Consider the following 14701-nt stretch of genomic DNA (forward strand, 5'->3'; position numbering starts at 1 on the left):
AATTACAGGTGAGAAGCTAGCTAGGAAGCCAAAGGAGAAGTGTTTTAAACACTGTCTGGAGGATAGCCTAGCCATTTTAAATTTCTTCCTGCTGTGTTCTAAGACAGCACTATTGTACAAGAAGAAATCCAGAAAACCAGGAATTACTGGTTCTTAAGAATGTGTTGTCTGAAAAAGTTCAAGCAGGTTCTCAAAACCAAACCTATGTGTAGTGACTGTACTTTCTGCTTTGGGTTTGCACCTGCATCACTGCTTTATTCCACAATTTTTCAGCCTTAGTATAAAACATCTGTGAGATAACACTGATTGAGCAAGAATCCTTGATTTCTTCCACATATAATATTATTACAAATAGGGACCTTCCATTTCTACATTTTCAGATAAGCTAAGTGTAGTAGTTGTGTTATCACCAAGAAAGCAAACAACAGGTATACACACACACAGAATTTAAAGCTCTCTACAAAAGCTGCATCTAATATCATCCTATGACACGTTTCTCTACTGGAAATGGCACTCTATTCACTACATGACCTGTGACAGCAAACACAAGAAATGTGTGGCTTTCAAGATGGCATGCTAAATTGTTTTGTTTAAACAATCAGTGTATAAAATACGAATTACAGTGGTACAGCTCCTAGATTTAAATCCTAGATGTAAAACTATTGACTGTTTAATGTACCACCATTTAAAAAAAAACCAGCAGCAACAAAAATTTGTCACAGCAGAACTCGTGTCAGTGGAAGACAGAAAATGAGGAAAGAGGAAACCATGATCTACTGCCACTTATTCAGCATCTCTCACACTGGTTACTATGGAATCATAGATGAGTAAGACTAAACAGATATGACTGGAAGCTATGTGCTGAGTATCAGTTTAACAAAAACCCTGATTTCCTCTGGATGACAAATACTCTGAAACAAAGTTGATGATGGCACAGCTCACCAAATTTATCTATCAAATATGCTGGCCTTTTGAGCTACAGCTACCACCTTCTGCCCATGGTCCACTAGAGCTGAAGGATGTCAATTATCTCCACCAGAAAACAGGTAACTTAGTATAAGAAATTTTAAATTCTTTACATGTTCTAGAAACATAAACTTGGCTTCGCCTTTATACTCTGAAATCTTGGGCAATGAAGAGCACCAGCTTTCACTGTTGAGTCTAGATGTGTAGGACAGTAAAGACAAGGTGGAGGGATGCAGAGAACAAGGAGATTCTCTATGAATGCAATGTTCTCAGTGGTCTCTGGTTTGGTGCCCATGGTTTGAGGACAATGCAGAATAAATGATAGTGCACAAAAGAAGAAATAAAGTGATGGGTCATTACAACTAGCAAATAGGGATGTGATGCAGAAAATTACTGATTTTCATATCTACTGCCTTTGCAGAATCTGTACTCCTACTCTGGTAGCTACTAGCAACCTAGAAATAAATTACATCAGAACTTCGTGTGTTTGAAACACTGCCAAGTGTAACACTCGGGGGAGTTACACCATCTGCTGTCTCCAGCCTTTCTACCTTCTTCAGGATCAAAGGGCTGACATTTACTGAGAACATGACAGTTCTGAGGCTTGTCTTTAAAGAAGTTATAAGGAGCTCAGTGTTCCACATAAAATCTGAGAACTGTTTAAAGGCATAAATAACTGTGGTAAAAACAAACAATGACACCCCTCTAGCTCCTTTGTTGTCCAACGAAGTATTTGGGCTGGAGTAAAATGAACCTTTATACTGACTGATGAAAAACTAAGGAAGAAATACATAATTAGGAATGCAAAGTGGTCATGACAACCTAACATTTGAGGAAATAGAGCCCATTAAGCATGTACTTAACTTGTAAGACCACCGTCAGATGTCAATCTTGGTTCTCCAGGCCTCTTCACATTTTACTGCTACTTTTGACCTATTCTTCAAGTTCTATTTTAAGAATTGACCTTAAAATAATGGTCTTTTGAAGGGTGGAACTCAAGGCTCTATGCTATCTCCAACTTTGAATTCTGTTCTTCAAATCTGTCTTTCAATGTACTAAGCAGCCACTATACATTTTCTACCCTAAATTCTGCTAGCAGCCAAGCTTTAAAACTGTTGCATGTGCTGACTACAAAACCAATTCTCCACATCTCTACAGGGCAACATAAAAAATTAGGTTTGGATGCATGGGGAGGAAAAAAAACAAAATACTAAAATGCAGAGGGAAATGTCTAACTTTTGTGAAGATCAAAAGACTCACAAAATAGTTTGCAATACTTCAGGATTTGTGCTAGATAATCTGATGAAACAGTGATGAATATACCAGCCCTCTGGTGCACAACTACAGTAACATCTACAATTCTTTGAGAAAGCATGTGGCATTTCTCCTACTTCTCTCACCCCCATTTAAAAATTATGTGTATACTAAGGAACATAAACTTAACTATGGAGAGAGCGCATCGCTTCTGCACTGAGAAATAAGCCTGATGCAGGGACAGAAGGCCTGGGGCACATAGTGTTCTCAACAGTCCCTTATCTCATCAGAGTCCTTATTTCCTCCACTAACCAAAACGTAACAAACTGGTCTCTGCCTAAAACTTTGCAATGTGTTCCTCTCCTACCTATGGCCCTCAAAAATACCATCCTCACTACACTGACCTAAAGTGCATCCTTTCCAGTTTGGTAGTGTTGAAGTGCAGAAAAAGAAGAAACCAAAATTCCTTTTTGATATTAACAAAATGTTCCAAGTGTTTAAAGTATGTACTATCTCACTTCAAATTCTGAATATCTTACTCAATTTCAAAAAGTTGTAAATGGCAGTTTTTTCTTCTCTTTGTGATGAAGGGGTGTACTCTACTAGATAATAGGGTTATCATCCTAGTGTGCATAAGGCTGGGGGGTTTTATAATCAATTTGAATTCATAATATATTTCTAAATTACCAACTCAGAATATAAGAGGCTGTTGTGATGCCAGCTTCACAGATGAAGGAAATTAAATAAAGATGCTTTTGTGAAAAAAAGAAATGCAATACTGAATCAGGAAAGAAAATAAAACAGCTAGTGGTATTGGGAGAGAACACCGCAAATACTGGTTCCTTAGATTACTTACTTTCAGAGAAACATTGTTTCAATGTTATTATTTCAGACAACTATTTTAACACCCACAGTAGCGCCAAATGTTCTAACTCCATCCCAGTTAGTCCAATTCTCCATCCCACAGTAGCTCCCAGCCAGTGTGCGCCCTCCAACTCTGCCCTTTCCACCCCAATATCCCTTGATGTCTTCTACATCACCTAACTATTGTTGTGGCAAAGATCAGTGGAAGTTATGGCTGGTTCCATGTTCCGTAGGCTGACTACAATAGTCCTCTGGGCCTCTCTTCTCTTTACATATTCACAGAAGTAATTTTGTCAAACTTTTAAAGAGCTAAATAATTAGGATTATTTCCCTGCCAAAAGAAATAATTTATATGACTGGCAGCATTAATTGCAACAGTCAAGTCTCACAGAAAATTGGACAATACCTGTAAGGCTTATGTAACTGCAACTCACTTTCCTCTTCTCTCTATCACTGCCAGCAGTAACTGAGAAATACTACTAAAATGTTTTGCCCTCTCTAATAAAGTCAACTTTATGCACTTTTTATGTCAGAGATAAATCTTCATACTATATAAATAAAATGAAATTACAAGACAACATGAAGTTCATTTACAGGATTTATACATCATCCTGAGTTGTTTCTCTGCATTCTGCTCCTCCGTATTTCAACCAATTTTAGTCCACAGCATTTCAAACTTTGGCAGTGGAAAAACTTTACCAACTACATATTACGTTAATACAATATTCTTTACTTTTGGCAGAACTGAAAAATATCACAACTGCTTCAGTCAAATGCAAGTCATTGTACTGTGGCTAATCCTTTAGTTTAGAATAAAGTTTTAAGGCAAGTGTAAGAACCACCTTACACACTTATCAGGTGGTGGTGAGTACTCTGTGACGACTTTAATTTCCTCCTGGCTAAGAAATATTCTCAGCAAGAACAACAGCTGTGGGATAGGTTGTTTTGTCACTACTGCTAAAACAGCATCAACTGCTCTTACATCACACTGCCCAGAATAACTAATACAGCTCCAAAGGATTCAAAGAAAGCTGGTGTTTCAACACTGTCCTCAGCCTCAACTCACACTTCCAAGTTGTTCTCTCCACTCCACAGACACACATACCATACCCCAATCAATGAGAGGAATCCAGGTATGAAAAAAATAACCCAAATTCTTAACGCATTTTGAAATAAGGTGCCAGGGGAAAAACTAAACTACAGTTGCTACTACCTGAAAGGAAACATTACCCAAAGTTCTGTATTTCACCAATGAGCTGTAACAGAAAGACACAGTTTTTAAAAACTGGATTTTTCAGCACAGTTCAGCTAAGAATTATGTCACGTAAGAGTTTTCATCTTTTCTCTTGACCTACTGCACCGTGAAGTGGCCTATAACTCTCTAAGCTTTTTAGGAATGAGGATAAGCTGTTTTGTTTTTTTTTTAAAGTCTGGATATTACGAAGTAAATTCCGCAGGTTTACTATATGAAGACATTACTGTAACTGTGGTGGTTTGGTCGTTTTGATTTGTAAAATTCAGTTTCACTGTGAGTCCTACTGAAGAATATTTCTGTTCTCTACATTTAGCCTTAGCTGAAGAGATGGACACTGCCTGCAACATCACAATAAACCCTGTGACTAGTTTAGTAGCACCATTACAGAAGATCATAATGAATTTAAACTAGGAAAACAGAATAGCTTTGGCTCTTGATTAAAGCCGTTCAACTACTAAGTCCTTCATTTTGATTCAAGAGCTCAATTCTGACAAAAAAAAATTATTAAAACTAAAAATTACTCTGATCAGTCATGAAAGATTCATATGTATTCTTGAATGTTCTTATTATTTCCAGTGATATTTAACACATAACTGATGGGCTTAGTAGTAGACAAATTTCAATTAAAGCTCTGGTCGTAAAGAAAAAAATAAATTACAAAACCATACAAAAACCCCAAAAAGTAACAAAAAAAGCCAAACAAACAAAAAGCCCACACGGAAAAGTGCACTGTTCTCATACACTACAAAATGTCGATTCAAAACTAGTATTTCACTCTTGATAATGCTTTTTTAAATGCAAACAGGTTTTTGCCATTAAGATGGCAGCTATAATTCTTAATCACTTTGCACAAGTTAATATTTCTTACTTTCCCCTATGCTGACTTTAAATACAACATGAAATGCCATACATTATTTTATTAATAGGCTCTAACAGTATTTGCCACCTCAGACCACTATGTAAGATGATGAATTATTTTCCTATGTAAATGTGAAAACACTGAGACATCAGCATGCTGCCAAAGATCTACAGTAACTGGATGCATATTTTCTTTAAATGCCATCTCACAGCTACTTGCTGTCCACCTGAAGACTTTCCTTGCTGTGTACATTCAAATTCTCCAAAAGGTATCCGCTCTGTTCACAACAGTACGAGTGCCACTATGTTCTACATTGGATTTTACACAAACTTCTTCTTCTATGTAACACTGGAATGGTTTTATGTGAAAACATCAGAAGCCTGCTGTAGAATAAAATCTGTTTTGTGTTGTTTCAGTAAGGCTGAAAAAAAAGCAAGCTGATGTTCTAGCCATTTCTCTTCCTTATTCTGTTAGATATTTCTACAAGTAGTTCACATCAGCCCTTCCAATCAACCAGGCCAAACATTATTAAAAATGCAGCAAAAAAATGTAACTACTGTTATAGGTCACAGTGAAGTGTAACTTGAGCATGGCCCTTCTTTTTAACTTCACATAGAAGCTCGTTAGCCAAAAAAACCCCTTATTTATAATACAGTTTCTAGATCTTAGTGATAGCAGAAAAATTAAAATAAATAAAAAAACAAACTGTAAAAGTTGGAAAGCAACTTTTGAGTATCAGCCCAACAACACAGGTTTTAGTGTGGGCACTATTTACAGAGAACTCTGAGGAGCACTGCTGTTGAGTAAACTGCAATTATCTTCAAATTCACACGGGCTTATTTTCCTATTAAATGAAACTACCAGAAGACATTAGCTAAAGCAACATATTTTGATTCAGCTTTTTCATACAAGTCATCTCAAATTGTGAAGCAGAGCTTTCCTCCCTTCCTCCTTCCCTTCCCTCTCCTTTTTCAGCCTTAACATCAAGGGTTTTTTGAAACTAGATTATGAATGTTTCCTTAGTAACTCCCATGCAGAAAGACTGATGTTTAGTTTGTCTAGAATGACTACCTACCATTCAGTGTGGTCATATGTTCCTATTTAGAATTTATAGCTGCTTCAACAAATAATTCCAAAAGCTTCTAATTGTGGGAGGGATACAAGCAGGGTTTACAGTTCTGCTGACTTTGTATTCAAAATACAGATTAAAAAAAAAAAAAACTTTAAATTTAGTGAGCCCAGCAACACAAAGATCAGATTTTTAACAAAAATATTTAAACAATAACAGTATTACTGTTGGAAATTAAAGGTTGCAGAAAAGATAGATCGAACTTGAAAAACCTCACTGCTACTACTGACATAAAGAGGCACTACAATATCAGTATTTCCTACATAATTTTCTTATATCCAGGTTTTCTTTTTAGTCCATCAAACTCCTGATCAAAGCAAAGGAAATATCTACTGCAGAATGCACTACAGAAGTCATTTGCTAATCTACAGCTATCCTTCAAAAAACCTAAGTCAGAGCACTGATTATTCCCTTTACAATTTCCCATCATCTCAGATGTTTGCACAAGGTTTTACATACCTGCAAAACTTGTTCTTCTGAGGATGACACAAATAGATCCATTCATTTTGGTTAACAGTATGAAGTTTTTGGCTGGCAATAGCCAGGAACATTCTGGCTAGAAGTCTCACAAACAACAGCAAGTACTACCTAGGCAAGTCCAGTATCTTCTCTCAGTATTTTTATAATGAATTCAAAACACACTTCAAAGGTAATAAAGTTCCTGGTATCTTGTGGTATCTCATACATACATACTCTTCCCCCCCGCCCCTTTCAATAAAAACTAACAGGTAAGTTGCAGAATGAAAGCCAAAAAATCTCACCCTTAACAAATAATAGTGAAATAGATAAAAAAAAAAAAACACCTGTAACATTTTTATTACCTTGTTTCAAAACCAGAATATCTTGAATGACAAACAATGCTTTAAAATGTGGTGAACTGAAGCAAAAGGTTATCTTTATTTAACAAGGATGAGTGAAGTACAACCTACAACCTGCTCAATGTTAGAAAAGCCAGGATTCATATGCAAATATCTGATAAGTCAATTTAAAAGGAGGAAGGCTTTAAGTGTTTCTGCTGCTTTGAATGACAACATTGAGCTGTGAAGTCTAATCTTTCAGGTACAAACTGAGTAACTCTACACCACGGGATCTGATGCTGCAGTCGTTAAGTCACTTTATGAAAGAAGTATATTTATTGCTCAAGTACAGAGACATTGTAAGTTTGTTATGAAAATGGGTCAAATTAGCATTATTCTCGCAGAATGGGTATAACACAAGGGAACAAAATGCACTGATCATTTGACTTTGCTTTGTTGTGTTTGACATAAGGGCTGCTGTTCTCCACTAGTCTTGCAAATTACTTCTACAAAACTCTACAAGTTTATCTTCTGTCACTAAAAAAAGTGCTTACGGAAAGTAAGAAACCACATCTGAAAGGTAGGTCAGCAACTTGTAAGAACACCTAGCAAGCCTACTTCCACTGCAGGTAAGATATGCAACCTATGTCTTATTTTAAACATGCCCTCACCTTAACTTCTAACTAAATAAACCTTAAGGAGAAATCAGGGAGAAATTTCTATTTCAGTGAGCACTTAATTCTCCCCAGTCACCTTTGGGTTGATAATTCAAACTACTGATCTTACTGAAATTTAGTTTTGGTTTTTACAAAACACAACCCCAGTGCTGGTATTCAGTAAAAGATTTGCACTGTGAAACTCTAATAAAGCATTTACACTACACAAACCCTCTCAAATGGCAGTTCAAATGGCCAACCTATAAGCAAGGGATTTCAACCAATCTACACAAATACCTAAGCATAGTGGCCTGTTCCTGAATTACATTTCATTTCGTACACAGCAAGATAGGGAGAGCCAGAACATAAAGAATATGCCCATTAGAGATCTTTACCTTACATTTCTTTCCTGATGGCGAAGAGTTACACACATTTCTCTGAAAACCAGTGCAAGTTACTTGGAACTGGGCCACTAGAGAAAGAAAGTAATTTCGGCAAAGGCTTTCCCCCCTTTATTATAAAAAGAAGAGATCCATAGTCACGTTCTCCTCAGCCCAAGAATATCTGCCTCGACTCAAAAGACCTCCTTCAGTAGAAATCATATATTCCCTGAACTAGAAGTTCTGCCAAGTCAGCTTAAACTTTCGAAGCTGCTATCTTGAACAAAAATGAATACAATGTTTCACCATGCCAAGAGATCACACAATATGGTCTGTTTGTACCACTATCAGGTACTATTTGTTACCAAGCATGTATCAGATCTTAAAACAGTCTTAGTGGGTTACTGACCACTTCCTGATACCTTCCAGTTACCAGTTCTGTAATCACTGCACTGTTAACTGCTCAGCTCCAAATATAGAATAACTTGAGTTACTGTGCTATGCCACATTTATGGAATTGTAGATCACCTCCAATGCTGCAAACTCCACCCCGTAACAAAAGGCAATGTAGGGCTCATTCTACAAATCAATCTTCAACCAAAACTCAGTAAAATAATTTAGGTGCTCAGCTGCAAGGATATGAAAAATTAATTCAAATTAAAAGAAGTGGACTTGAAAAATATGAAGTATAATGGCATAAGCTACCCTAAATACTCTGTCACTGAGGAAAAAAAGCTGACATATTACCATACAAAGGATGAAAAAGGGGTTTAAAGAAAAAAAAATAAAAGCTAGGAAGGAAAGCACAACACCCTGTGACAATATGAAGGCTATGGTGAAGGGCAACAGTAGACAATAGTACCAACCCAGTTTGGTATCGCAGAATGAAACTTAAGGATAAGAGGCCTGTTATACCACTGTCAGTCCTAAACTGTTTGCTTAATATTTTTTTCTACATTTAAAACCATTACGTGTGAACTGAGCAGGAAAAAAAAAAAAAAACAGTCTTTCAAATCCAGAGCTAAAGTCAAGGCTGACTGCTTGCTGTTTATCTGTAAAATTCCAAGACAAAATTAAAACCTTTAGGAAGATAAATCAAGCTATATGGAGCCAAAAAAGCTCAATCATGAAATAAATGTGCATTGAACATACCATATTCTCTCAACATGCTAAGAAACCACAATTAAAACCAGATGTGTGAGTGTAAGAATATGAATACTGCTTACAGACCTGTAGAAAATCAGAAATGCAAGACAGCAGCATTTAATGTTTTAATTAAATGCAAGCTGCTAAATGACAGCAGGCTTTCCAGAGTAGCACTTCCCTCACAAAATTTTGAATCTAGTGACAAGATATTCCCAGATTTAAAGTGGTAAACTGATAAAAGTATGCAAGAAACTGCATATTGACTACATGCCAAGTGTAGCAATACTACCTCTTTCCATAAGGTCAAAATGAAGGTGAGATGGTGTCTTGTTATCCCCTACTTACACCTGTTCATGAGTCACATAAGATGTCCGACTATCGAACCTTTTATCTGAAATTTAGGAAGAGACTAATCACTCTATAATCCGAGAGACTGTGGGAGGGAGAAGTAAACGCAAAGAAACATGAGAGAACAATAAATCAAGCACTTCTTTTGTTCATGTCACTTTTAAGGCCATACTAATTCTAGAATAACAGGACAGTCTTATCAAAAGGACATGAGCCAAACTGATACCCAGATCTGGGTATCAATTTACGTACCCAATTCCTTGTTCCTGTATAACATAAAAATCTCATTTTATCCTTCAGTGACACCAAGAGACCAACCACTATTTTTGTTCAAAAACTAGGGGATGGGCAGGGAGCTAGGAGGGAGATACAACACGGAGGGAGAGAGGGGAAAAGTCAACCAAAGTAGCAGAAAACAGGAATCGTATTAGTCAAAGGCTTCAGAAAAAAAAGTGTTCCACAAAAATATTTCTGTAAAAAAATTCCCCTTTCTCTAACAGACAGAATCCTATCTAGCTAGAAATCCTAGCGGGAGCCACAGTACACTGAAACTTGAACATTTATACTGCTTTAAAACTACCAAAAGTGAAGGGAACAGACTCCTTAGCATGATCCTAAATTTGAGGGGGGTTATAAAGGGGCCTAAGTGGAATTATAAAGCACACCTTCTCTGTTACCTAAAAAAATAAAAATTTTTCTATTATGCTTGGAAAGGAGAAGTCCTACATTCATCACTTTTCATTTCTGATCATGTAAACCCAACAGTGTAAGTTAAAAAGCAAAAGGCTGAAAAAGTCTTGTTTTCACTTTTTCGTTTTGGAAATGGCAGCTTCAATGCAAGCAACCCCCAAGCTTCTGCATTGGGAATTTTGAATTATTTCACTGAAAGAATGTGAGAGTTTTAGGAAAACCATGTGAAAATTTCAGTCTTCAGGAAAAAGAAATGACACTGGATAAATACTTATCCATCTCAGGCATAAACTCAGTAATGCTTGTGAGAATACAGATGAAAATAGCAGAGATTTGGTAGGAGTATTTACAGAATTCTTTCTCTTCAAGTTTTCAAAAACAACAGACAATACAAGATTTTGATTCTTAAATTTATTTTTAGCAGGACTTGTTTACTAATGGATGGTGACATCTTTAGAAGATAGGTCCATGTCCACCACCTGCAACAGAAGCTAGACAGACGTTAAAGAAAACAATTTAAGAGTTAAAGATTACACTACTTACCCCAAACATACTTAGGAAAGCCACCTACCAAGCAGTAAAGTTAGCTTTTGATGCAGACATGACACTATTTACTTGTTATCAAAATTTCCTGTCAAGATTTAGCACATACATTACCTTGATTTTGATGGGAATCACATACTTCTGCTTCAGAAATAACTATTAGAGAGACTCTTATTCTTAAAAAATTAAGAAAGATGGAATGATTGGTTATGCAAAATTACTTACCAGTAAATTATCTTTAGAAGATAAAAGATCTGCAAATTTAGGTCTAAAGCTTCTATCTAATGCTGAAAGCCACTGATAATTCTTTGGGAATTCCAATTCAAATTGTTAAACAAGGTTAACAGCAGGTAACATTTCAAGACTCAACTAAGAATACATCCACACTTGTTCCTTACTATACCTGTTTGGTATGGTAAGGAATCAGTAAGGTAGGATCTCAGCATTATACTCACAGATTGGTGATAGTAATTCAGGAAGAAATAAAGACTTTCTGTTACAACTGAGAGATCATGTTATACTCGGGAAAGTATCAATAGCCAGAAGTCTAACACAAGAAACAAGCTTGTCTGAATAAATTAATTTCACAAGAAATAAAACTTCAACAGCAAAACCTAGAGACAGACAGTTTAGGGAAATACATTCTCAAAGAATTATGTGACAGGCCCTCTCCAAGTGATATTTCAAATGAGAAGCCAAGAAGCAAGGTTCAATTTGAGCCATGGAATTTCCCAAATCTGTAAGAACAGGGAGTCCTTGCTGCATCTCCATTTCTTAATCACTAAAATAAATGCTGCATGTGCTAAGTCAGCAAGCCCTACAGACAATATCACTAAGACATCCTAATCTTACATTTTAAAACTCCAGAATGTTTATCAGCCTCTACTTCCCAAACAACAAAGCACTACTGATAGTGAGCATGAAGTCACTTTACTCATCACTACTTTAGAAACTTCATTTTAAGGTTCTTGTTTTTTGAAATCTCTTGGCTCAAAGGCCTTTATTAGTAACTGGATTAACACCATCCTGGCTTATAGTTGTGTATTAGGAAAACATATTTATGCCACACTAATCAGCCTAAAAACATTCTTACAGTGTAATTCAATATCCTAGGACTTCACCAGTTTAAAACCAGCTGCTACAGACACTGAGGACTGTCTCCTTCTTTTTAAAGAAAGGCCTCAAACTAGTCCAAAAATGAAACTCTGCTATATTAGAATTAAATTCTTTAGCAGTCTAAATAATTCAGCCAAGAAACCATGTGAACGACCATAACAGCCCAGTAATATGCAATTGCTTTCTCTCAGATTTATGAATTCTCTGATCCAGTAATACTGGGAAATGACACTGGTTTGTATTTATTGAAAACAACCAACAAGGGTGGAAACTGTTCACAGCTGTGCTACTATTTTTAATTTCTTTTCAATTGAGCTCTATTGTTTTACAGAAGGGTAAATCTGTCTGAAGGACTAAGTCACTGCCTTTTAAGCAACTCACTATCCTGGCAGTCTACCACACCTACACAGGATATAACTGCTGGTAAGGAGCTACATAAACCAGTCAGTGCCTCTAGACAACCAGCCTTTCAATGAAATTGTGGGAATTTGTGCTTCAAACCCATTACACAGGCAGAGGGAAGGTAGGGCATGTGATGAAAAGCTTAAGGCTTCCTGTTCTTTAATCTTCCAGGTTCCATTATGCAGTTGGATCAGTTGCTACTGAAATCAGCACTACTGTGCATGCCATCTATCTTACATGAAGCTGGTTGACATTCTTCCCACAGGATAAACACAGTAAGGTTGATAGGAAGAACCTTCATCAACTGCTTTTCTGTGAGGCACAGAGGAAAGGAAGTAAGTCAGGAAATAAGAGTAGGCCAGGAATGACACAACTGATCTGAATGATGACTTCAAATACATTACGAACAGCATTTTCCAGAAAAAAAAAGCACAACAAAATCTGAATCCAGGTTATGAAGCTAAAGGTAAAGAAACCAGTAGTGAAAGAAAATGCTCTTGACAGGCATATATGATGAAACCTGAAGAGTAATTAATGCTGGGACCATATATGCATATGCTGCAGTTACAGGGCATCATGATTGTTCAGACATCTCCCCTTGCAAAATGATGCAGCTTCAATTCCATTATTGTAATACCCAAGTTAGCACTGGGAAGCCATTGACATGAAATTATGGACATATTCTAAATATGTGGAATGTTCAACAGGAGGCTTTACAGTAGTGCATGGTAGGAAAGAAAAACAGATGATTGGTAATAGCAAAGAACAGAGTAATTTAAGGGATCATGTGCTAATAATGAGCTGCTCACCCTGAATCATTCTTTCATTATGATCTGTCTGGTCATGCTGGTGCTAGTGCTGATAACCAGCTGTGTTAGAGGCTATAGAAGCTATAAGTACATTTCCCTGAGTTTAATGGATGCTTGAGTCAGATTAAAAAGTGGTGATGAAACCTGGAATTAAACTCTTATCCTTCAGCAAATACATAACTAAGACTTACAACAACGAATGAAAATGGCACTACAAAGAATTAAGTTTGTAACACCACTGATAAGACTTTCTATCTGCACTACTAAGACATAACAGTGGCAATAAAATATTTATCTTTGGAGAGAAAAGTTGTTCAGGCTAACTAAAAAACATTTGCAAGAACAAGCTTTAGTGAAGAAGAGACTAAAACAAAATATTACGCACTTCCAGCTTATGTTCTTTCTCTGCAAGGAACTCTTTTTGACATCGGAGAAAGTCTGATAACATTCGAGTTAGCTGTTTTCTATCATCTATTTCAGCTGCCAACCTGCCATTGTAATCCGCCAGCAACATACATGCATCATCTACCATTTTGGAAAGTTGCTCTCCAGATTCCTTATCTAAAAAGCAAGCAGAGAAAAACAGGTAAAGTGTGACTCCATTATGTACCATTATGTTCTTAGAAGAGCATTTTGGTTACCAGGCACCCAACCCTCACCTGTTATTCTGTCTAATAGGGACACATCCTGGACCTCTATAGGCAAGGAAGCTATTCTCTGGTGAACTGCTGCATCCCCAGAGGCAGCATTTTCTAGTTCTTGTAATGCTCTAATGAGATCTGTGGTCTGAAAAAAGCATGCAAGATCGAGAACTAGTTTAAATAAACAGATCCTAGACAAAACAGAAGAATTTTACAACAAGCTTATGGTACTGATTTGATGGTAATTTTAGCAGCATTTACACCATCACCTTTAGAGTCAAACAAAACAAAACCAAACCTTTAATCTCAGCACAATGTTGCAGTGTTTCTAGTTTTAAAGGTCACCTTTCTACAAGAGCTTTTTCATTTAAATTCTTGGTATAGGAATGCTTATAAACCTTTTCTTCTTGACAGTAGTGATTATTTTACAGTACCTTTCATCTTATTATACATTTTTTAAAATTACTTGTTGTTTTGCTTCACTATTGCAAAAGACTGTATCAATGCACTTCTTCTGGAAGTAGGGCTGATGTTCACAGAAGCCCAGATATCTGCTACAGAGAAACATACTAAATTGGGATGACTTGAGGACAATTGCTCTTTGCTATAACAAAAATCCTTTTGAGATAGGGCAATACTGCAACAAAAACCCACAAGAATTAGAAGAGCTGTAACAGTGCAAGGTAGACAAGAACTCTTCACAGCCACTGTGAGTGAAACTTAGGGAAGTATTTTATCAATAAATCCATAACAATCTTACACTCTAATATATGTGTTACTACTACCCTGAAAGCTGAATGGGAATTCAATACAATGTAGAAACTACTGCTGAAATCCTGATATGAA

General features: G+C 36.5%; 1 protein-coding gene across 2 annotated transcripts in view; it reads right to left on the reverse strand.

Annotated features, from left to right (window-relative positions):
- The window catches only part of RPRD1A (regulation of nuclear pre-mRNA domain containing 1A), a 43471-nt gene that overhangs the window by 17790 nt on the left and 10980 nt on the right, over positions 1–14701 (reverse strand). For both annotated transcript variants that reach the window (XM_059856859.1, XM_059856864.1), the window contains exons 5-6: positions 13874–14000; positions 13600–13775 (exon numbers count right to left, since the gene is read on the reverse strand). In XM_059856859.1, the coding sequence (XP_059712842.1) occupies positions 13600–13775; positions 13874–14000 (303 nt within the window). The remainder of the gene's footprint in view (positions 1–13599; positions 13776–13873; positions 14001–14701) is intronic.

Source organism: Haemorhous mexicanus, chromosome 1 (genome assembly GCF_027477595.1).
Source record: "Haemorhous mexicanus isolate bHaeMex1 chromosome 1, bHaeMex1.pri, whole genome shotgun sequence".
Taxonomy (NCBI): domain Eukaryota; kingdom Metazoa; phylum Chordata; class Aves; order Passeriformes; family Fringillidae; genus Haemorhous; species Haemorhous mexicanus.